This window comes from Acromyrmex echinatior, chromosome 4 (assembly GCF_024713525.1).
Source record: "Acromyrmex echinatior isolate Ae372 chromosome 4, ASM2471352v2, whole genome shotgun sequence".
In the NCBI taxonomy this organism is placed as follows: domain Eukaryota; kingdom Metazoa; phylum Arthropoda; class Insecta; order Hymenoptera; family Formicidae; genus Acromyrmex; species Acromyrmex echinatior.
Genome location: NC_141855.1, coordinates 3,443,775 through 3,467,561, shown reverse-complemented (window position 1 = coordinate 3,467,561; position 23,787 = coordinate 3,443,775). Strand labels below are relative to the sequence as shown.

Genomic DNA, 23,787 nt, shown 5'->3' with positions numbered 1-23,787 from the left:
AACAAACATGAATCTTTTTGATAAAATTTTATCAGACAAATAGAAGCCAAAAATTTCTTGCGTAATATATAGACTGTGTATGTATTTCATTATACAAATTAATCTAAAAAATATTTTAATTAATTAACGATTTAGAATAAAGGAGTGTCCAGTGCCTGAAAACAGTTTCTTAAAAGAAATTAAAGATGAAAATAAAAAAATATATTCATTTGTAATCACATTTTTTCTTAAAGAAATCGCGAAACCGACTATTTAACAAAACTTGTAATTTTAGTTTATTTAATGTAATTCACTTATCTATAAACAATTGTTATCCATGTTCAATTCATTAAATCTTATTATTGTTAAAGCAGTATTAATGTTAATTAATGAAAAAATTTAATGAGAAGAATAAATTCTTGTCTCAGAACATACTATATTTAATTAATTTCGTGATTAGACTTAAAAAAATTATATTGCCGTAGTCGTTAATTTATTGCCGAAGTCACTGCTTTGAGAGAATATAAAAAAAAACCCTTAATTAATTAATCAATTAATTTTAGCCCTGCAACGGCAAAGATTCCCCAGATTCAATGAAGAACAAAATAGGCATCTCGGAAGAACGCAAAACTAATGAAAAATAATTTTCCACATTAAAAATCATTATTCTCCATCGGTACGAATTACAACATTTATATGTCTACTATTTGATAGACTAGAAACAGCCACAATCGAACTCCAATTATCGTACTTATAAATATGAAAATAACGCAGTATTTCCATTAACTTTTAATGGTTTAACATATTTAATACGAAACATAATTTAAGAATTCGGAAAGAATTAATAAATATTTAAGATTATATACTTTACGCATACGTTTTATTGTAAAAGCGAAATAAAATAAATTGCGTTTTGTGCAAATTCAATAACAAGCTCTAATATAAAATTTGGAACTTCGCAAAAATATATTAAATTTACTTGTAACATCGTAATACCCGGAAAAAATGTTTCATATATAATTATTGTATATATATTAATTATATAAAATTAATAATTATACATAATCATAAAAAAAATTGTCATATTTTATATACAATTAGATATCATTAATACATAAAATATGTTCATATATATAACATTTTTACCCGGGAATCGTTGTGTAAATTATAAAAGTAAGTATGATTACAGCATTCATCAGGACATACATTTTGTAACTAATATTATTATTTACGTATCTAATATGATTATACATACATTTATTTACGCATAAAGTTAATTACAATATTAACGCGTTATATAATTTGTACGTGTAGAATTTTAAGAAAATATTTAATTTCAGGGTAGTTGAAAATTTAATAAAATTTGAAATTAATTTGGCTTATTTTCATATTTGATAAATGGAACAAGATGCTGATAATTGAATAAAACTTAAAATTAATTAAAAATTGTTGTTGTTAAAAATTCAATTTTTAATCCTTTATTTCCAATTATCCAAGTATGACATCTTCAGTCCCACCTGTCTATACTTATCATCCTACCTATATAGTCCCTACCTCTACCGTCCACCTCTACTTATTGCCTATATACGCATACTCTCATTTATTGGTGCCTATTCGCGGTTACTTATCTCCACTCGTGTATTTCTACCTACATTATTTCATAAATGTGCAATAACACCGTGAATATAAGACTCAATAATTAATGGCTGCGTTCAGAGAAAACAGCTTTTCCACTGTTGTAAAATTCTTCAATGCGATTGCTTCTTGTTTTTGGTACTTTATGGATTTAAATGTACAAACCCATCACATAGAAGAATAATACAAAAAAAAATTAACAAATAACTGGGCTAATGAAAGTCAGCGCGAATAATTAAGCGCAAGTTTTGTAGATTTTTTTAATCTATCAAACTTGCACTTGATTATCCGCGCTGTTTCTGACTAGCAATGTTGTTTGTTGGTTTTCTTTTGTATTTTAAATAACTCTCAAAAAATATAAGAACTCGCAATTTGCGAGCAAATTATCCTCCCGAATATTCAATTAACCTTTTATAAACTTAGATTGGTATCACACAACAATCTACTTCTCAATGAGCAGAATGTCTAAAATCGATGCAGATAAAACAACTTTAAGATATCTTTAAGAATTCTTTAAGAAACATCTTTAAGATATTTTATAAAGAATTCTGAAAGATGTATTAAAGTTGTCTTATGTGTCGATTTTAGACATTTTGTTCATTGGGCTTAGCATTTTTCAAACTCGCTTGCAATAAATAACATGTTGAAATTCAAATAAAATAATTATTTCCTTATATCGAAAAAATTGCCACTCACCAATCTGATGCGCAATAGTGGAGTTATGTCTGCAACGTCGCTACGATGATTCTGTAACAAATGAATTAAAATCCAAATTAAAACAGAGTAAAGAAATAATCATTACATTAAAAAATAACTACTATATAAACGCATGCAGTTTGCTGAAAAATAATTATGCAATTTTAATAAAAATATAATTTTTGTAAGCATCAAATTTTGTACCCATTATTTAATTAGATGTAAAACAATTATATATTCTCTAAAATAATTATATATTTTTTTGAAAATAATTAGAGGAAAGTCACAGATACCGACATATCACTTTGTCCTTCGACAATATTTCTTAAACAAAAGGTAAAAATAAAACTTTAAAAACATAAGTACAAACTAAAAAGTGTCTTCCATCAGATAGTATAAGCAGTTTTTAAAATATTGTTTGCAATTTAGCAATAATCAATTTTTTCATAAGGTAAGCAAAAATAAGCGTCTGACAAAATGGGCTCTAAAACTGACACAGTAGGCAATAGTATTATGTATTCCTATTTTTTTCTTTTACAGGAATTATCTGTACAGAGTATCTACAAGTGAATGTATACAAGATATTAAGAAATATATAGAATCTCTTCATTATATTCATTAAAACATTTTTATTGAAGTATATGTATATTTACTTTATTATGTTCTGCAAGATGCTAAGCGATAGTTTTTCAAGAGTAATTCTATATATGAACGATTGTCTTCAGCTCCAATAAAGCTATTTGACATTATGAAGCAACATTATAAAGATTAAGTTAGCTCGTGATCTATTTTATAGACAGATGTGGTGGTTTACACTGTATCCTAATTTTAAAATCATATTACGAAAAAACTAAGAGAAAAAATAATATAAATAAAACTGATTTAGGAAACTACATTTAGCATTTAGAATAACGTAATATGATAATAAATATAGTCACTGTTATTTTTTAACTACATATTTACAGAAAATCGTAAGAATTTTATTTTCACAATCGTAGAATTCGTTTTTTAGTTGATTTAGTATAGAAATAAATCACAAATATACGAATTATGAGTTTGTCTTCTTTAATTAGCTAAACAGATCATGATTGTATTAGTATTAATAAAGTGTAATAGTTAGTTTCTGAGAAATAAGAGTGTATCGCTTTAGGAGACCTATGTCAGTATCAGCTACTTTCTCCTATATATATTCTCTAAAGAAGATCTTAACAAAAATAAATTTTTATAAAACTTTAAAATATTATTTAAATTACTTTAAAATTTTATACAAATCCATGTTTGCTAAGATTTTTTTTAGAGAATATATGTATATATATATATATATATTAGGTGTTGGAATTAATTCGTAGCGTTTTTTAATGAAAGAATGTTATTTATTTCACATGAGCATTAAAAAATACATTAATGAAAGTACTTCCCATCACTTGTAAAACGCTACGAATTAATTCCAACACCTAATATATAAAATTATTTATTTTTAATAATTTTTATAAAATTTTAAAATATTATTTAAATTTTATACAAATTTATTTTTGCTAAGGTCTTTAGAGAATATGTATAATTATTTTAGAAAAAATATATAATTATTTTATCTCTAAATTTTAAATATCCTCTCCTTTTATCCAAATTATGTAAAAGAAGAATTACTTAAAAATTATTTCTGTAACAAAAAAATTAAAATCCAAATTAAAACTGAGTAAAAAAATAACTTATAATCGTTACTTTAAAAAATAATTGCTATACGAATATGCAGTTTGCTGAAAAATAATCATAGAATTATGAGAATATAATTTTTGTAAGCATTGAATTTTGAAATTTAAATAATACTTCAAAATTTTATACAAATTTATTTTTACTAAGATCTTTAGAGGATATACATAATTATTTTAGAATTATATATTTTAGAATTATTTTTGAATTTTATAAAAAATGTATTTTATAAAAAAATGTATAATTATTTTAGCAAACTGCATGCGTTCATATAGCAATTATTTTCTTAGCAAAAATAAATTTGTATAAAATTTTAAAGTATTATTTAAATTTTATACAAATTTATTTTTGCTAAGATCTTTAGAGAATATATATAATTATATTAGAAATAATATATAATTATTTTATCTCTAAATTTTAAGTAACTCTCCTTTTATCTAAATTAAAAAGAGAATTACTTAAAAATTACTTCTGTAACAAATACATTAAAATCCAAATTAAAACTGAGTAAAAAAATAACTTATAAACTTTAAAAAATAATTGTTATACGAACGTATGCAGTTTGTTGAAAAATAATCATAGAATTATGAGAATATAATTTTTGTAAGCATTGAATTTTGAACTCATTATTTAATTATAGATATAAGACAATTATGTATTATCTAAAATAATTATACATTTTTTATAAAAAATATATAATTCTAAAATAATTCTAAAATAATTATATATATTCTCTAAAAATCTTAGTAAAAATAAATTTGTATAAAATTTTAAAGTATTATTTAAATTGTATACAAATTTATTTTTGCTAAAATTTTCTTTAGAGAATATATATAATTGTTTTAGAAAAAATATATTACTTTATCTAAATTTGTAATAACTCTCCTTTTATCTAAAATCTAAATTATGTAAAAAGAGAGTTACTTAAAATTTTATACAAATTTATTTTCGCTAAGATCTTCTTTAAAAAATATATATAATTATTTTAGAGAATACATATAATTACCTTAGAAAATGTATAATTATTTTATTGAATTACTTTATATAATTATTTTATAGAATATAGAATTATTTAAATCATTTTATTTATCAATGATTTAAAAATAATCATTTTTTAATCGTTGTCAAATAAAATGATTTAAAAACAAGTGAAAAAAGGTTAATTTTACACAAATAAAAAATAATATTTACCGCCAGGTTACTCCACCAGTGCCCGATGTCTCTCCCAGACCTCCACCTCCTCTCAGAATGTGCACAGGACACTCGCGTAAAACACTCGCGGGTACATTGTAATCGCGCGGACTATAACTTGAGTCCAATAACTAGAACGGCACTCCCGAAACACGCGACGCGACGAACCGACTGCGGTTCGTTCATTTTCAAGTAAATCGGCGACGTTAGCTTCCCCATTGGATTTTTACACAAAGAGAACGATTTTACTCAATATCTAAAAATTTATCTAGATATATACATTCAGACATACCTGAAAATTTTTAGATATTTGAGAAAAATCATTCTTTTCGTGTAAAATATCCTCTGGGTACTGAGCCCCCTCACCCGTGAGAGGGAAGATAATCTGAAAAATATAATAAATAGCTATATTACTATGCTATTACTATGCAATCGGTTAACTTTTAGAAACGAATATCACGTCTGCAATTCGTTATTATTGCGAAATAAAGTCAAAGTAGATAAAAGGACTGAATCTTTTATTTATACATAGATAATATCTGTAAGATATGATTAGAATCTATCAAATAGGCTAGAGATTAATAAAAGGGAGAAATGTTTCTTTTATTAATTGTTCCAAAGTTACGGTAAATTTTTTAACGGATCGTAACGAAAGATGCACAAAAACAAAAATTAATTAAATTATTAAACTGTATTAATTGTATTGAAAGCAGGAATTGCGACTTTTTTACATGAGAGTATTCATATCAACGTTGCTTTTCTATGACTCGTGTGATACCGTTCGTACAAACAAGTAACCGTGTCGCATACTGCTCCTTTTCACATTTCTTTTTGAAACATATAATAATCGCAAAAAGTGCTATGTATAATACGAAATGTTGTATTTTATGAATATTCACATAATACGATTACTAGTATGAATAATTATTCATACTAGTATAATACAACATTTCGTATTGTATTAGACATTTTTCGCGAAAAAGATTTCAAAAAGTAATGTGAAAAGAAGCCGCGACACAGCTACGTTGTTTGTACGAGCTTCGGTAAGGGAATAATAACTGCGCGATAATTAGACGTAAACATGACGCGCCATTCCGTGCCACCACGTACCATCCCCAACCGAAGGTCACGCGCCACCGTCTAACCATCGAAATACTAATGTTAACGCCTCTTACAAAATCTGTAAAATAATCTATTCGTTACGTTTTAATATTCTACGATGAATATTACGCGATGCTTTATTATACGATTTACGTTTTATTTTTTGAATTCGTTACGCACAACTCTATATCTTAGACCGGTATTCACAGTCAAAGTATTCATTTTCAAGTAGTCATTTTCAAGACCATCTTAAGTATAATTTTAAGAAGTCACGAATCAGGGGGTCGTATTAATGTCTTAAGACATTACTTAAGACAGTCTCGAAATAAGAACGGACTGTGAATATCGTCCTTGGATATCTAATTTATATATCTGTAAATGTATAATACGAATTATATTTATAACATTATTATATTTAGTCCTGTTTCATAATTTAAAAAATGTTTGCGTTTATCTTTACTTAATGAATGTATATTATTAATGTTTATTTGAACGTAAATTATCAAAGAGAATAATAAAGATTGAGATATAATTCTGAGTACACACCTTAGTTTCGAGCAATATTACTATTTGAGTATCCTTATGTAATTAATTATCAGTTCGCGTTCGTGAATATCTAATTTTCGTAGATTAATGCGGAGCGACTCACGCCACACGTCCGTCTCGCCGCGAAGTCGCCGAGCGAATGCCGAAGTGATGACGATCGACTACCGCACCTTGCCCCCCTACGCCTTCGCTCCGCGTCCCACCGCTTTTCGTCGCCAGTGACCCCCTTCCCCTCCCGAGCTTTTCGCCAGATGTTGTTTAGATTACACCCAACTATCGCGTATTCAAACGACGAAAAATATTCCACGATTTATTCAACGATTTATATAATTAGATTTTTCATATTTTACATGATTTTGACAAACGGATATCGCCGTACATTTCGCGTTTTGCTTTGTGGCATCTCGAGCACAATCCTATATTATTTGCATGGTTCTCTTAAACGAATTAGTAATTATTCGCGTGAGATATTTTTGATATATTTAATAATTCTCAATTTTCATAATTCTTTTTAATGATCCATACTTCAATAAAGATTGATAAAATATTTTATATATGTTCTTTATATAAAGATAAATGCAAATTTTCTTAATATCGTGAAACAATTTGTGCCGAATATAGCTTTAGCTAAGAGTACTAAACATCTTGTTAATCATTATTTAATTTTTCAGTTAATAAATTAATTTAAGACACTATTGTAACGCCGATCATGGCTCGATAAAATAACATACAAATTACTTAAAATAAAAAATATAAAATAAGTTCCAGAAACTTATTTAAAATATAAAATAGTAGGAATCTGTAAAAAACAGGTACAAAGAGCTTGTTTAAAATAAAAGTTACTAAATAATTAAATTTTTTGGACAGTTGAAACTCAAACGATTTTTCCTTTTGAATGTCAATTTTAAGATATTGAAACATATTTATCCTTTAAATATATTTTTGCTTTGGAATTTTACATTTTTTGTATAAAAAAGTACAGTTTTCTCATTTTGTTAACTATATATAGTTATAACAGTTATATAAAGAGAACATATATAGAATATTTAATCAACCTTTATTGAAGTATGAATCATAAAAAGAATTAAAGAAATTAAAAAGAATTATAAAAATTGAGATATAATGTTAGAATATCAAAAATACCTCTCGCGAATAATTACTAATTCGTTTAAAAGAACCATGCAAGTAATATAGGATTATGCCCGAGATGCCACAAAGCAAAACGCGAAATGTACGGCGATAAATTCGTCGTCAAAATCATGTAAAATACGAATAATTGAATAAATTATTTTTCGTACGTTAATATTTTTCGTACGCAAGTTGGGTATAATGTAAACAGCGCCCGGTGAAAAACAGCGAAGGGGCGTGGGAAGGGGAAGGGTCGCGCGGCGAAAAGCGGTGGGACGCGGAGCGAAGGCGTAGGGGGGGCACGGTGCGGTGGTCGATCGTCATCACTTTGGCATTCGCTCGACGACTTCGCAGCAAGACAGACGTGTGATGTGAGTCGCTCGGGTTGTTGCACATTAATTTACGAAAATGAGATATTCACGAACGCGAATTGATGATTAATTAATCAAGGATGCCCAAATAGTAATATTGCTCAAAACTAAGGTGTGTACTCAGAGTTATATCTCAATCTTTATTACTCTCTTTGATGATTTACATTCAAATAAAGATTAATAATAAGTTATACATTCTTGAAATAAAGATAAACGCAAACATTTTTTAAATTATAAAATAATTTGGACTAAATATAATAATGGATATAAATAGAAATATGATATCATATATTTACAGATTTTATTAATTAGATATCTAAGAGCGATATTCATAGTCCGTTCTTATTTCAAGACTGTCTTAAGTAATGTCTTAAGACGCTAATACAGACGCTAATACTTCTGACTTCTTAAAATTGTACTTAAGACGCCTTGAATATAAGCTCTGATTATGAATACCGGCTTAAAATATAGACGAGTTGTGTGTGCGAATTCAAGAAGCAAAACGTAAATCGTATAATAAAGCATCGCGTAATATTCATCGAAGAATATTAAAACGTAATGAGTAAATTATTTTACCGATTTTGTAAGAGGCGTTAACATTAGTATTTCGACGGTTAGACGGTGGCGCGTGACCTTCGGTTGGGGATGGTACGTGGTGGCACGGAATGGCGCGTCATGTTTACGTCTAGTTATCGCGCAGTTATTATTCCCTTACCGAAGCTCATACAAACAACGTAGCTGTGTCGCGGCTTCTTTTCACATTACTTTTTGAAATCTTTTTCGCAAAAAATGTCTAATACAATACGAAACGTTGTATTATACTAGTATGAATAATTATTCATACTAGTAATCGTATTATGTGAATATTCATAAAATACAACATTTCGTATTATACATAGCACTTTTTGCGATTATTATATGTTTCAAAAAGAAATGTGAAAAGGAGCAGTATGCGACACGGTTACTTGTTTGTACGAACGGTATCACACGAGTCATAGAAAAGCAACGTTGATATGAATACTCTCATGCAAAAAAGTCGCAATTCCTGCTTTCAATACAATTAATACAGTTTAATAATTTAATTAATTTTTGTTTTTGTGCATCTTTCGTTACGATCCGTTAAAAAATTTACCGTAACTTTGGAACAATTAATAAAAGAAACATTTCTCCCTTTTATTAATCTCTAGCCTATTTGATAGATTCTAATCATATCTTACAGACATTATCTATGTATAAATAAAAGATTCAGCCCTTTTATTTACTTTGACTTTATTTCGCAATAATAACGAATTGCAGACGTGATATTCGTTTCTAAAAGTTAACCGATTGCATAGTAATAGGATAGTAATATAGCTATTTATTACATTTTTCAGATTTTTTATCTTCCCTCTCACGGGTGAGGGGGGCTCAGTACCCAGAGGATATTTTACACGAAAAGAATGATTTTTCTTAAATATATAAAAATTTTCGGATATGTCTGAATGTATATATCTAGATAAATTTTTAGATATTGAGTAAAATCGTTCTCTTTGTGTAAAAATCCAACGGGGAAGCTAACGTCGCCGATTTACTTGAAAATGAACGAACCGCAGTCGGTTCGTCGCGTCGCGCGTTTCGGGAGTGCCGTTCTAGTTATTGGACTCAAGTTATAGTCCGCGCGATTACAATGTACCCGCGAGTGTTTTACGCGAGTGTCCTGTGCACATTCTGAGAGGGGGTGGAGGTCTGGGAGAGACATCGGGCACTGGTGGAGCAACCTGGCGGTAAATATTATTTTTTATTTGTGTAAAATTAACCTTTTTTCACTTGTTTTTAAATCATTTTATTTGACAACGATTAAAAAATGATTATTTTTAAATCATTGATAAATAAAATGATTTAAATAATTCTATATTCTATAAAATAATTATATATTCTCTAAAGGAATATGTATTCTCTAAAATAATTATATATATTTTTTAAAGAAGATCTTAGCAAAAATAAATTTGTATAAAATTTTCAAGTAATTTTTAAGTAACTCTCCTTTTATCTAATTTATATAAAAGGAGAGTCACTTAAAATTTTTAGGTAAAATAATTATACGTATTCTTTAAAATAATAATTATATATATTTTAAAACAAAAATAAGAACGAACATACGCCCACATAGATTGTTATTCGCACAAGCCATATATTTAAAATAACATTACATGTGAACATTTCGGTCAAATTATGACTATCATCAGCACAATCAAGAGAATGCAAATGTTAAAAAATATAATTTACCACATCATATAGGATGTCGCAATATAAAATTCCAAAAATTAATCCTGGCTTCGTAATCTCTTTTACAGTGAAATTAAGAATTTATTCTTGATTACTTCTGTGTTAAAACGGGGAATTACAGATTCCGTGTTTTTACAACTGTCGATATAATACAATAATGCGATGCTAATTAGAAGAATATTAGCGTAGATGGAAAAATATTATATAAAATGATAAGATTGTTCTATATGAAATTTCATGTAATCACCCATTGTAGTGACTCGTGTTTTAACATATAAGTTATAAATATCAAGAATAAATTCTTAATTTCACTGCAAAAGAAATTATGAAGACAATTAATTTTTGAAATTTCGTACTGCGATCCTATATGATGTGCTAAATTATATTTTTTGACATTTACATTCTCTTGATTGTACTGACGATGGTCACGACTTGACCGAAACGTTTACGTGTAATTATATTTTAGATATATGACTTGTGCGAATAATAACTTGCGTATGTGACTGTATGCGCTTTCTTATTTTTGTTTTATCGAACTACCTCTAATAACTTTGTTTAAATTTTATTTATATATATTCTCTAAAAAAATCTTAGCAAATATAAATTTGTATAAAATTTTTAAGTAATTTAAATAATACTTAAAAATTTTATACAAACTTATTTTTGCTAAGATCTTTTTTAGAGAATATATAGAGGAAAGTTGCCGATACTGACATAGATCTTTTACAACGTCACCCTCTTATTTCTCAGAAACTAATTATTGCTATTTATTAATACAATACTAATACAATCGTGATCTGTTTAGCTAACTAAAGAAGTACAAATTCATAATTTGTATACTTGTGGCTTATTTCTAACAAATCAACTAAAAACGAATTCTATGATGAAAATAAAATTCTTACGATTTTCTTTTGTAAATTGTGTAGTTTAAAAAAAATAACTGTGACTACATTATTGATAATATTACATTATTCTAAATGTTTGTAGTTTCCTAAATCAGTTTTATTTATATTATTTTTTCTCTTAGTTTTTTCGTAATATGATTTTAAATATAAAATTAGGATACAGTGTAAACCACCACATCTGTCTATAAAATAGATCACGAGCTAACTTAATCTTTATAATGTTGCTTCATAATGTCAAATAGCTTTATTGGAGCTGAAGACAATCGTTCATATATAGAATTACTCTTGAAAAACTATCGCTTAGCATCTTGCAGAACATAATAAAGTAAATATACATATACTTCAATAAAAATGTTTTAATGAATATAATGAAGAGATTCTATATATTTCTTAATATCTTGTATACATTCACTTGTAGATACTCTGTACAGATAATTCCTGTAAAAGAAAAAAATAGGAATACATAATACTATTGCCTACTGTGTCAGTTTTAGAGCCCATTTTGTCAGACGCTTATTTTTGCTTACCTTATGAAAAAATTGATTATTGCTAAATTGCAAACAATATTTTAAAAACTGCTTATACTATCTGATGGAAGACACTTTTTAGTTTGTACTTATGTTTTTAAAGTTTTATTTTTACCTTTTGTTTAAGAAATATTGTCTAAGGACAAAGTGATATGTCGGTATCTGTGACTTTCCTCTAATTATTTTCAAAAAAATATATAATTATTTTAGAGAATATATAATTGTTTTACATCTAATTAAATAATGGGTACAAAATTTGATGCTTACAAAAATTATATTTTTATTAAAATTGCATAATTATTTTTCAGCAAACTGCATGCGTTTATATAGTAGTTATTTTTTAATGTAATGATTATTTCTTTACTCTGTTTTAATTTGGATTTTAATTCATTTGTTACAGAATCATCGTAGCGACGTTGCAGACATAACTCCACTATTGCGCATCAGATTGGTGAGTGGCAATTTTTTCGATATAAGGAAATAATTATTTTATTTGAATTTCAACATGTTATTTATTGCAAGCGAGTTTGAAAAATGCTAAGCCCAATGAACAAAATGTCTAAAATCGACACATAAGACAACTTTAATACATCTTTCAGAATTCTTTATAAAATATCTTAAAGATGTTTCTTAAAGAATTCTTAAAGATATCTTGAAGTTATCTTATTTGCATCGATTTTAGACATTCTGCTCATTGAGAGGTAGGTTGTTGTGTGATATCAATCTAAGTTTATAAAAGGTTAATTGAATATTCGGGAGGATAATTTGCTCGCAAATTGCGAGTTCTTATATTTTTTGAGAGTTATTTAAAATATAAAAGAAAACCAACAAACAACATTGCTAATGAGAAACAGCGCGGATAATCAAGCACAATTTTGATAGATTAAAAAAATCTACAAAATGCGCTTAATTATTCGCGCTGACTTTCATTAGTCCAGTTATTTGTTAATTTTTTTTGTATTTTAAAACTGAAAGAGCCTGTTTTAATTATATTATTGCTTATTTATTATGAATGCAATGCCTCGCTGCGGATGCTTATTGGATCGCGCTAACTTCCGAATATGGTATATAAATGCGCAAAAAAATTTCTTTTTCGGAATTTGGTGCCATGCGTTTTATAAAGATAGAGAAGATATCCATTCGGCAAGCGCTTTTCGATGTTAACATATGTTTAGTACATAGGTCATGTTATGTATATTATAGAATTTCAAACATAAAAGAGTGTTTTGAGTACGGACTAGAAATTATATTTTTTCCAAAAATTAAAAATCAATTAGAATAAATAAATGAAGGCTATCGAAAAAATTATATGAAAGAAAAATCGAACTTATAAAATAATAAATTGTGTATCATTTAAATACCGCGCAAGTATAGAAATATACTTATTACTTAAAGTTCTATAATAAAATTTTAAATCAAAATATTAAAATAGCAATACTCCACTGAGTTTTATTTTATTGTTAGGTATTAAATATAATATGATAATAATCATTACGCTTACTTGTGTATAAAATGAAAACGACATTAGGTTTTTTATAATATATACAGCATTAGAAAATGGACTTAATGACATTATATCGACGGCAGAGAGAAACCTGAGAGAGGACATATTGTTGCGTAGTTAACATCCACTTCTTCAGAGGACGGTAGTGCGCGGCAGCATTTTGTAGTTACAGATTTTAGGCGATCATGTCCTCTCTCAGGTTTCTCTCTGGTACAACAAAGACAACTATTTCAGTATTTGCAGAGTCAAACATTTTTGTCTTGAGATTAATCAACTGTGTTTTAAATGATCAAGAAAGAAGAGAGAGAAGATAGAGATTATAGAGAAATTCGATATTCAATTAGATGCACTCAATGCGCACTGGTGAATATTAAAATCATTACACACAACATTATACACAAATTAATGTACACACTCAAATTTGTGTTTAATATAAATATAAAAACGAATTAAATCATAAAATTTTCGGTACATTTTAATGTGCTGTTAAGTAAAATTTATATTTTATAATTCAAAATATTTGTGTTGTATTATACTTTTACACAAATTAAATCAGCGTACAACGGCTTTAATATGTACTAGTGCGTCCAATAGAATTCGTTATAGAGAAAGACGCTTATGACCTGCACTCTGCACCTACTACGTTATCCCTTCCACCAGTTCCACCATGGTCCAATGTTATGATGTTATCACTTATCACGCCTGCTCTTGGATGCAGCAATGTGCATACGTGTGTTCAGATGACTTGAATTGTGACGTGAGACTAATGATTAGCTTTTGTGGTTAATACGCTTATCAATTGCTAGATATAAATTTATTCGATTGCTCTAAAATTATGAGAATTTGGTATAGCCTATTCTTGTGCGTAAAGTTATAATTCGTTATTTGTTTTCATTAAGCCGTTCGATTATACGTACTATTCTCACAACGACATAACTATTTCTTCCACCGAATGATACTATTGCGGTACTATGAAGTTGCACAATGGAGCTTTCCGAATCACGAAATCTTGTTAAAGATTTAGATTTAACCCTTCAACCGCGAATTGCTCCGCGGTACAAAACCTGGCTATCTCTCGCAACCCAACAAGTAAGATATAAGTTAAAGTTGATACCAAGAAAAATATATTGCCTGAACAAAAGCACTGTTATATATTGTTTTAACATTATTGTTTAAATTATATATTGTTAAAAATTTTCAGTTACGGCTCAGAGGTTTAATACAAATAATAGGCCATAATCTTAAAGCTAATATAAATGGAGAGATATGTTGGTTTTATTATACATTACATAGATCAAGCATGTCATCTCCATTGTATACCAGTGAAGCAATCGACAATTCTAACCCAAGATGGTCGAGCCTGGAAGTACCAACTCTGTATGCCACAGGTTATTCAACAGCTAGTGGTGAGCGTTACTGTCTGTTAGTACTATAAATGCTGCATTTCTTAGGATTAGCATATGTGTTGGTTCATTAAGTGCATTCTTCATTAAGTGACATTGACTTGTTTTGAATATATTTTTATTAGAGAAATGATTCTATCTTTTAAACAGAGATCATCCTGAGGGTATGGAAGCGCTCAATGCCATGCGACAATACAGTTGATGTAACCCTCTTCACATGGGGAATATCATTCACAGGATTGACATATATTGGTCCTAAGTTACCACCTAATCTAGAAACTATTTTAAAGGAAAATTCTTTGATATTCCATTTTCATGGTGGATACTTTACTCCTGCATACTGCTTCATAGCAGCTCTAGATTTGAAGCGCTACCTTTATATGACTATAAATGTTTCTGAAGTAAAGAATAGTTATACCGTAAATAAGCTTAGCAGTTTAAGAAGCAAAATGCAAGCATTAAAGCAACAAACAGAATCAGTGCAAGCGCTCAGAATACGCATTGCCTCTGGTAATGATTTTCATACTCCCAAATATCCACAGACAACTTTGAACAGACTGTTGCAACCACGGAGAGTCAACAGGGAAAAGAAGTTGGAAATTATGAGAATACGTAAAGAGCTAGAAATGGCTAAATTTAGAACAAAATTGCTAGAACAAGAAAGATCGCGAAAAATGGGAGAAATTCGTGTACTAAATCAATTACATACTAATATGACAGAAGAAAATCAAGATCTTGGTTAGTATATATGTTCAATATATATTGAATATATATTGCATGAATACTCTAAATATAAAGCTATCTTGTTTTCTAGGTTCTGATTTAATGGAAAGATATAGAGAGCTGAATAAAGACATAGAAAAACTAAATGATTGGCGGCAAAATCATATAGATACAAGAGAAACATACTTGCAATTGAGCAGTCAACTTGCACAGAGGCGACGACAATTAATCTCAGAATTGTGTTTAATATATCCTATTAAACAGGTACAGCTAATATATATATATTTGCATAATTGTTTTGATTGGCTAACATTTTTCTCAATTTTGTAGGACGGCATTGGAAAGTTTAGAATAAATGATGTTTATTTACCAGACAGCGAAGAATTGGAATTATCGAATGATACACAAGTGGCTGTGGCATTAGGTTTTGTTGCACATACAACGCAAATGATTGCAAATTTTTTGAATGTACCGACCAGATATCCTATTGTACATTATGGCTCGCGCAGTAAAGTTATAGATCATATAACAGAAAATTTGCCTGACAATGATAGACAGTAAGGGTTATTTGTAATTGTCTTTATTGGCAATGTATCCATGCATATGTTATCGCCAACATATTTTTAGATTTCCATTGTTTGCTCGAAGTAAGGATAAATTACAATTCCATTATGCTGTATATCTATTGAATAAAAATATAGCACAGCTACGATGGTATTGCGGCCTTCCGACTACCGATTTAAGAGCAACATTGCCGAATCTCGCTACGCTAATCAACGTTAAACCCAATCAGATACAGTACGTATATGCACATTCATTAATTTCATTGTTAATAATATACATATATTATATTTATTTTTATCGTTACTCGAATTATTTCATAGTTTGGACGATTCAAAACGAACATTTTCTACCTCGTCTTTGGACACTGAAAGTGGTAATGGTAAACAAAATCCACCTCTCACGCCACCATTGCAAAAAATAATTTTCGAGAAATGCCATCGTTCTTCTCGATCAATGAGTCAATTAAAAAATATAAAGTCATCTCTTGGATCTTCTTTGGATCAAGGCTTAGACAAACCTGTACAATCACCTGCACTAGGTAATCAGTCGAAGCGAATTTGTAAATCGGAAGAGAGTGCCATTGACAATAAAACCTTTGTTCTGGCTAAAGATAGGTTGAGTATTAGTAGTAATGAGACATTGAATAGTGCCATTCTGAACAATATTGATAACATTACTCTTAAACATAAAGAAAATTTTGTCGAAATTAGCGATAAGGTTGTTGTAGAGAGTAACATTGAGATTATGATACCTACATCTGTTTGTAAAGCAAGGAATGTCGCAGATAGCTTGGAAAGTTCCGTGAGTGCCCGAGATAGAAGCTCTAATTCTATAAGCAGCTGTGAAATGGCTCTTAGTAGTCAAAATGATGTAGATGAGAGTTTAAATGATAACCATGTTATTAGGAAAGAAAAAATCGATGACAATGTGTTTTCGATTGATGATAATTTAAAAAACGTCAAAGACGTGATAGATAGTACGCTGAAAAATGACGAATATAATAAAAGGCGTAATTCTAGAAATGATATTTCACAAAGTTATGACAAGAATAATATAATCGTCAGCGAACAAAATAGCAGTGGTCATGGACAAGACCTGCTTACAGAAACTGCCATCCACAATAGAGAATGTTTTGTTAAATCGTGCTCATCTTTGGATGCTGTGTGTACTTACGAAGAATCGAAACAGAAACAAAAAACATATTCCATTTGTAGCTATACAGAAGAATATACAAAGAAAAATACATTACGACAAAGATGTAGCCCTGAATCCAGGTATTATGTAAATGAACATTTTGTGAATGAATATAATTTTTAATATTTTATATACACATGGCGACTTATTTTACAGAGAGAATAAATTAGATAATCTTCAACATGCTGAGAAATGGTCTCAGGATATTGTAAGAAATGAACCAATGGTAAATTTGTATGATAATAACTTCCATATTTTTTTAATGTGACATTTTAAAATGTCCATTTGTATCTAGGTGGATACGAAGTCTATTTTAAATGCATCAAGATCAGACTGCTGTTCATATGATGAAGCAAAAATGCAAAGTGACATTCAAGCATCAAGTGAATTCATAGATGTCATTAGACGTAGTTCAGAAAACGTATGTGCGCGCACCGAAGCATTAGCTAATAAGAAAACTAGTTTTAAAGTTATGAAACCACGTCTTTAATATCTGCCTACATTATAAAGAGTTGTATCCTGATAATACATGTAAGTAATAAGTACCAAAGGTCTTAAACATGTTTCGTTTATATTTTACACAATTATATATATATATGTGTGTATATATATTGTTGATATGATATGACAAAAAACTTTAAATATTATTTAGTTAAAGTTGATTTTAATTAAAATTGTAACATGTTACAGATATATATATTTATTATCTTTTATTTATTTCTGAAATATTTGTAATAAATCACTGTAAGTGTTACAGCGCGAATATGAAAAATATAAAAAAATAATAAGTATTTTGTAGCAATATAAACTAAATTATGTACAAAAAAACGTTAGTTATATTTACCTATGTATTATTCCATATACGTTTATATTATAGTTTTCATTTTCTTATGCTTTTGCGCTAACAATTATTATGAACTGTTATAGTACGTATTGGATATAATAAGAATAATAAACGTCGACAAACTGATAGTTCTTAGGAAGATATCTTTGTACATGTGATACAAACGTGTTATTAGTTATTACTTTATGTATTCGTACTGCACACTTATGGTGAAACTTGGATAGTTAATCAATAGTTATAAGTCAGGATAAGTTGTCTTCTTATTGTTAGTTTGATAGTGAGATGTAAATATAATGTATGTATTCATACAATTATTAAGTTACGATTCTATTATTGTAATATATCCCGAAAAAATTTATATTATCTCTGTACAACATTTTCATTGAGATAATATATAATACATAAAGTTTATATATATGTATGTATGTATTATGTAGGAATAGATTTTTTCACTGTACTTAATTCACGTAATTGACCAATGTTTAGTTCGTGCTTACAATACAAGCAATCGCGAATGCATCAATATAGTTAATTCTATTTTTATCATTGAAAATGTTACAGCATGCGTAAATAAATTTACATTTATATACGAGGACCAAGTAAACTACGTAATTGCTTAATGAAGTGAATAATTAATTTATCTCTAATTAGATAAAAGCACCTAAAAGAATTGTTCACAAAACAATTTCTTCATGGAATTCAAGCGGACTATCACAATGTGATATAATATGAAATACAAAATTATCTAAACAAAAGAAAAAAACAAGAGAATTAATTTATATTGTATCCTATTTATCTTTTATTGAATAATTACGTATATATTATTTTTATTTTAGAAGAAAAATTTAATTTTTTATATAGACTTTTAAACATTTATACTACACATATTTCTTTGATAAATGACTTTCTTTCACAAATTATTGATTACTGCAATAAATATTGCTAAAGCCTTGGTAGTCGAATGATGAGAACGCTCGGTTTTTGTGTAACGAAAAGTTATTACCAACTATAATCGCTTATTTGTAACACAATTTAAAATATCTAATATACATATATGAATTGTGTGCGTAACGAATGTAAGAAATAAAGCAGAAACCGTGCAATAAAATCTATTCGTCGGAGAATATTAAAAATATAATGAATAAATTATTTTATTTATTTTGTAATATGCGTTATTTCGAAGTTAAACGGTTGGCGTGCGGCCTTGGTGATTGTTTTTTTTGATGTGGAAGGACGGGCGGTGCGACGCATGCGGCGCGTCACGTTTATGCGAAGTTACCACGCAGTCATTCCCTTACCGAATCTCGTACAAGTAGGTAGCCGTGCCGCGTGCCGCTCTTCTCATTTTTTTTTTTTTTTTAGAAATGTATTTGCGAGAAATAATACAAAACGTCGTACTTTAGATTTCAAAAACTTACTTAAAATTCTTCTTACTTAAAATATTAAGTAAGAAGAAAGTCAGAACAATATTTTTAAATAATAAATACTAAATATTTTATTTTTTTTTATTTAAAATACGTATTTTAAATAAAATTTTAATACGCTCGACCCTGACTGATACAATTTATTTAAAAGTACATACAAAATAAGTTCCGAAAACTTATTTAAAATATAATTAAGAAAATAGTCAGAAGAAGTTTTTTAACATAATAAATTCTAAATAACTTTTATCTTTTTCTTTAAAAATATGTACGGCCAAGCCTTATATATTAGTATATTGTTAATTTAACTTTACGTGGAACAAAATAAAATCTAATTATCAGTATTTTGTCGCGAAATTAATGACATAATTTCTTATATTCTTCCGATCTTCTCAGAACTCATTGTCAGCAGTTTAGTTTTAGCGACGTAAATCGTTTAATATGATACCGTAATTACATCGTGATACAATGAAGAACATATTTGATCTTTATTTTATAAATTTAAATATTTCATATATCAACTAATGTGCTGACAAAATGCAAGTGGTTTTTTATATACATAATTGCTCACGTGAAGTGTTTTTGAGATCCGAACATTAAATTTTAATTTTTATTGTTCTTTTTAACTTATATACAATTAAATAAAAATTAATAATAAATTATATATATATATTATAAATGCAAACATTTTTTTTCCATTATATAACGATTTGGACGAAATAGAATAATGTGAATAATTAACATTTATATACATTTAAAGATATATAATTTAAATATAATTTACCTATTACTTTTCCTGGATTAAGAATGCGGAATTAAGACATAAATGATGGAATTAAATGATTCAAAAGTAACAAAAAATTACAATGCGACAATTTGTTAAAAATATTACGTACATTGCACGGATTTTGTGTTGTAAAAAGTTATAACAAACTAATAATCGCTTACTGTAACACAATTTGAAATACCTAATATATAGAAGAAATGTGCGCGTAATGATCAATATAAGAAGTAAAGCAAAAACCGTGCAATAAAGCCTACTTTAATAGAGAATATTAAAAATGTAACGAATTAATAGATTATTTTACTTTGTAATATACGTTAACATTTCGTCAGTTAGATCGACGCGCGACCTTGCTTTGTCGCAGGCGAGAAGGATGGCGCGGCGCGTCATGTTTACGCACAGTTATCACGTAGTCATTCTCTTATCGAAGCTCGTACAGGCAGGTAGCTGTGTTACGTGCCGCTCTTTTTTACATTTTTTTTTAAAACGTAATCATGAAAAATGCTTGATATAATTATACGAAATATTATACTTTATGAATACTCACAATATACGATTACTAGCTCGCACGATTAATTGGATCTCTTAAAAGGATCGAGATGACAATCGTATATCATGGAATAGATATTTCGTATGGTTCATTCATTTGTAATCAAAACGCGATGTAAAATGGAATTTATTACTATTTCGCGATAATTATGGATGACAATTATTTTTGGTTAATGTAAAAATTTTTGTCTCGCTTGAGTATATAGCTCTCGATTATATTTCAAACAGTATCACACGAGTCATAATAAAGCAACTTTTAATTAATAAATTCTCATGCAAATAACGCAATTTATGCGATTTCTACTTTCACAATTAATATAATTTGTATAATCAATAATTTAATTCATTTTTCGTTTTCGTGCATCTTTCATGATACGATAAAAAAATTGAACGTAACTTTGAAACTATTTATCGGTAATAAAAGAAATATTTCTCTTTTTTATTAATCTCTAGCTCATTCCATTGACTCTAATCTATTTTACAGACAACGTAATAAGAGATTCAGCCCTTTTATCTGCTCTGAATTTATTTCGCAATGGTGACAAATTAATGTGTGTTTGATATTCATTTCTAAAATTCTGATAATTGCGTAGAAATATAGATAATAGTTATATATTACATTTTTCAAATTATCCCTCTCACGGGTACACTTTGATGTGGTGAGAGGGCTTAGTACCCAGAGGATATACACGAAAAAAACGATTTTTCTCAAGTATTTAAAAATGTTTATTGCGTACATTGCGCGGATTTCGTGTAAAAATAAGTTATTATAAACTAATCACTTATTATAACACAATTTTAAATATCTAAGCTATAGATAAGTTGTGTGCGTAATGAATTCAAGAAATAAAGCAAAGATCGCGTGCAATAAAGCCTTATTTTCTCCATTTATCGAAGAATCTTAAAAATGTAACGACTAAATTATTTTACTGATTTTGTAATATATGTTAATATTTCGACAGTTAGATGATCGGCGCGCAACCTTGGGAATTGTTTTGGTGAGGAAGGGCGGACGAGCGGCGCGTTACGTATATGCGAAATTATCATACGCAGTCATTCCATTACCGAAGCTCGTACAGGCAGGTCGCGTTCTTCTTTACATTTCTTTTTCAAACGTAATATGTGCGATAAGTGCTAGGTAATATGAAACATTATACTTTATGAATACTCACAGATTACTAGCACGTATTTCAATTAACATTCATAAAAGAATCGAGATGGAAAAATAAAATTTATTACTATTTCGCAATAAATACGGACAACAATTATTTTTATTAAATGTAACATTTTTGTTTCGCTTGAGTACAACTCTCGATTATTTTTTGAACGATATCACACGATCATAAAAAAGCTACGTTAACACCCTCATGCAAATAACGCGATTTATGCGATTCCTACTTTAACAATTAATATAAATTGTGTAATTAACAATTTAATTAATTTGTGTTTTATGAATTACATTTTTCGTGATATGATAAAAAATTGAATGTAACTTAAAACTGTTTGTCGATAGTGAAAGAAATATTCCTTCTTTTTATTAATCTCTAGCCCATTCCATTGACTCTAATTATATCTTACAGACATCGTAATAAGAGAGTCAGCCCTTTTAATAAACTCTGAATTTATTTCGCAATGGTGACAAATTGAGTGTGTTTGATATTCATTTCTAAAATTCAACCGATAATTGCGTAGAAATATAAATAATAGCTGTATATTACATTTTTCAGATGATATTATCCCTCTCACGGGTACACCTTGACGTGGTGAGGGGGCTCAGTACCCAGAGGATATTTACACGAAAAGAACGATTTTTCTCAAGTTTCTAAAAATTTTCGGATTTATCCGAATGATATATAGATAAATTTTTAGATATTGAGTGAAATCATTCTTTTCGTGTAAAAATCCAACGGGGAAGCTAACGTACCCTCGTCCGCCGATGTAATTGAAAGTGAACGAACCGCAGCCGGTTCGTCGCGTCGCGCGTTTGATTCGGGAGTGCCGTCAAAGTTATCGGACTAATGGACTTTTAACAAAACCCATTCGAATGGCATTCTAGTTCGACGATGAAATTACATCTTCGATGTTTCGACAGGAAAGCGGAACTCTCATTGGGACGTTGCTTAAGTGGTCACGGTCACTGCAATGCTCTCACGCCAAGTGCCCGGGCACGAGGTGATGCCGGCCGCGTAATGTCACACACTTCGTCATGGTGTTGTGTTCGCGCGGTTAGCAACTACGTGTTGCTGTCGGCTGATTGAGGAACACGCTCTGTCTGCCGACAAATGGTTCGGCCCTTAGCGGTAAGAAACAATCGATTGGCTTGGATTCGTCTCTGGGCCTGTATTCTGTAACCCGGATTATGCAGTTGTTATGAGCACATAACGATTGCATAACGAGTTACAGAATTCCGCCCTGGTGAGTCGCTCAAAAAGGAGTTGTATAACTCTGGTCAGGGCGCTCATTTCTCTGCGTTTATCTATCAGCATCTAAATGATTCTCGCGTTTAATATGACTTAGTCAGAGCCTAGCTCTAGTAGTCTTGTAAAAGGCTAGCTCGTGACGAGGGGTTGGAATCCATTTCTTGAATTGTCTAGATTGTTAGACAATCGGCGATGGTACCAACTTTACTCTTATTAGAGGAGCTTGTCACGTCTACCAGTCTCTTGGCATCGCTCGTGGTACAGCACCACTTGTGTCCCACTAGAACTAGCAGTTAGGGCGTATGATTGAGTCAATGTTAAATGTGA

At 29.0% G+C, this 23,787-nt stretch overlaps 2 protein-coding genes across 5 annotated transcripts in view; one reads left to right on the top strand and one right to left on the bottom strand.

Moving 5' to 3' along the window:
• LOC105145160 (uncharacterized) overlaps positions 1-6,324 on the bottom strand; it is a 62,927-nt gene extending 56,603 nt beyond the window's left edge. The window contains exons 1-3 of the mRNA XM_087405141.1: positions 6,247-6,324; positions 5,212-5,322; positions 2,311-2,361 (exon numbers count right to left, since the gene is read on the bottom strand). Of these exons, the coding sequence (XP_087261267.1) occupies positions 2,311-2,361; positions 5,212-5,322; positions 6,247-6,324 (240 nt within the window). The remainder of the gene's footprint in view (positions 1-2,310; positions 2,362-5,211; positions 5,323-6,246) is intronic.
• Positions 6,325-13,720: 7,396 nt separating this feature from the next.
• Positions 13,721-18,910, top strand: Uvrag (UV-resistance associated gene). 4 transcript variants are annotated; one of them, XM_011068769.2, is made up of 10 exons: positions 13,721-13,921; positions 14,458-14,647; positions 14,760-14,964; positions 15,112-15,699; positions 15,776-15,948; positions 16,015-16,241; positions 16,312-16,482; positions 16,569-17,522; positions 17,599-17,668; positions 17,738-18,910. In XM_011068769.2, the coding sequence occupies exons 2-10, from the start codon at positions 14,543-14,545 to the stop codon at positions 17,930-17,932; spliced, it is 2,688 nt and encodes an 895-aa protein (XP_011067071.2). In that variant the 5' UTR covers positions 13,721-13,921; positions 14,458-14,542; the 3' UTR covers positions 17,933-18,910. The 4 variants fall into 4 exon arrangements, with proteins under 4 accessions (XP_011067071.2, XP_011067069.2, XP_011067068.2 ...); XM_011068767.2 differs by having other exon boundaries at positions 14,165-14,647; XM_011068766.2 differs by having other exon boundaries at positions 14,153-14,647.
• Positions 18,911-23,787: the final 4,877 nt, after the last annotated feature.

What these genes read in the sequence shown, in the direction of transcription:
- Uvrag (XM_011068769.2), top strand. Translation starts at nt 14,543, where the DNA reads ATGGAGCTTTCCGAATCACGAAATCTTGTTAAAGATTTAGATTTAACC. An exon ending in TATCTCTCGCAACCCAACAA is followed by an intron (nt 14,648 to 14,759) that starts GTAAGATATAAG and finishes AAAAATTTTCAG; the next exon opens with TTACGGCTCAGAGGTTTAAT. An exon ending in AGAAGAAAATCAAGATCTTG is followed by an intron (nt 15,700 to 15,775) that starts GTTAGTATATAT and finishes CTTGTTTTCTAG; the next exon opens with GTTCTGATTTAATGGAAAGA.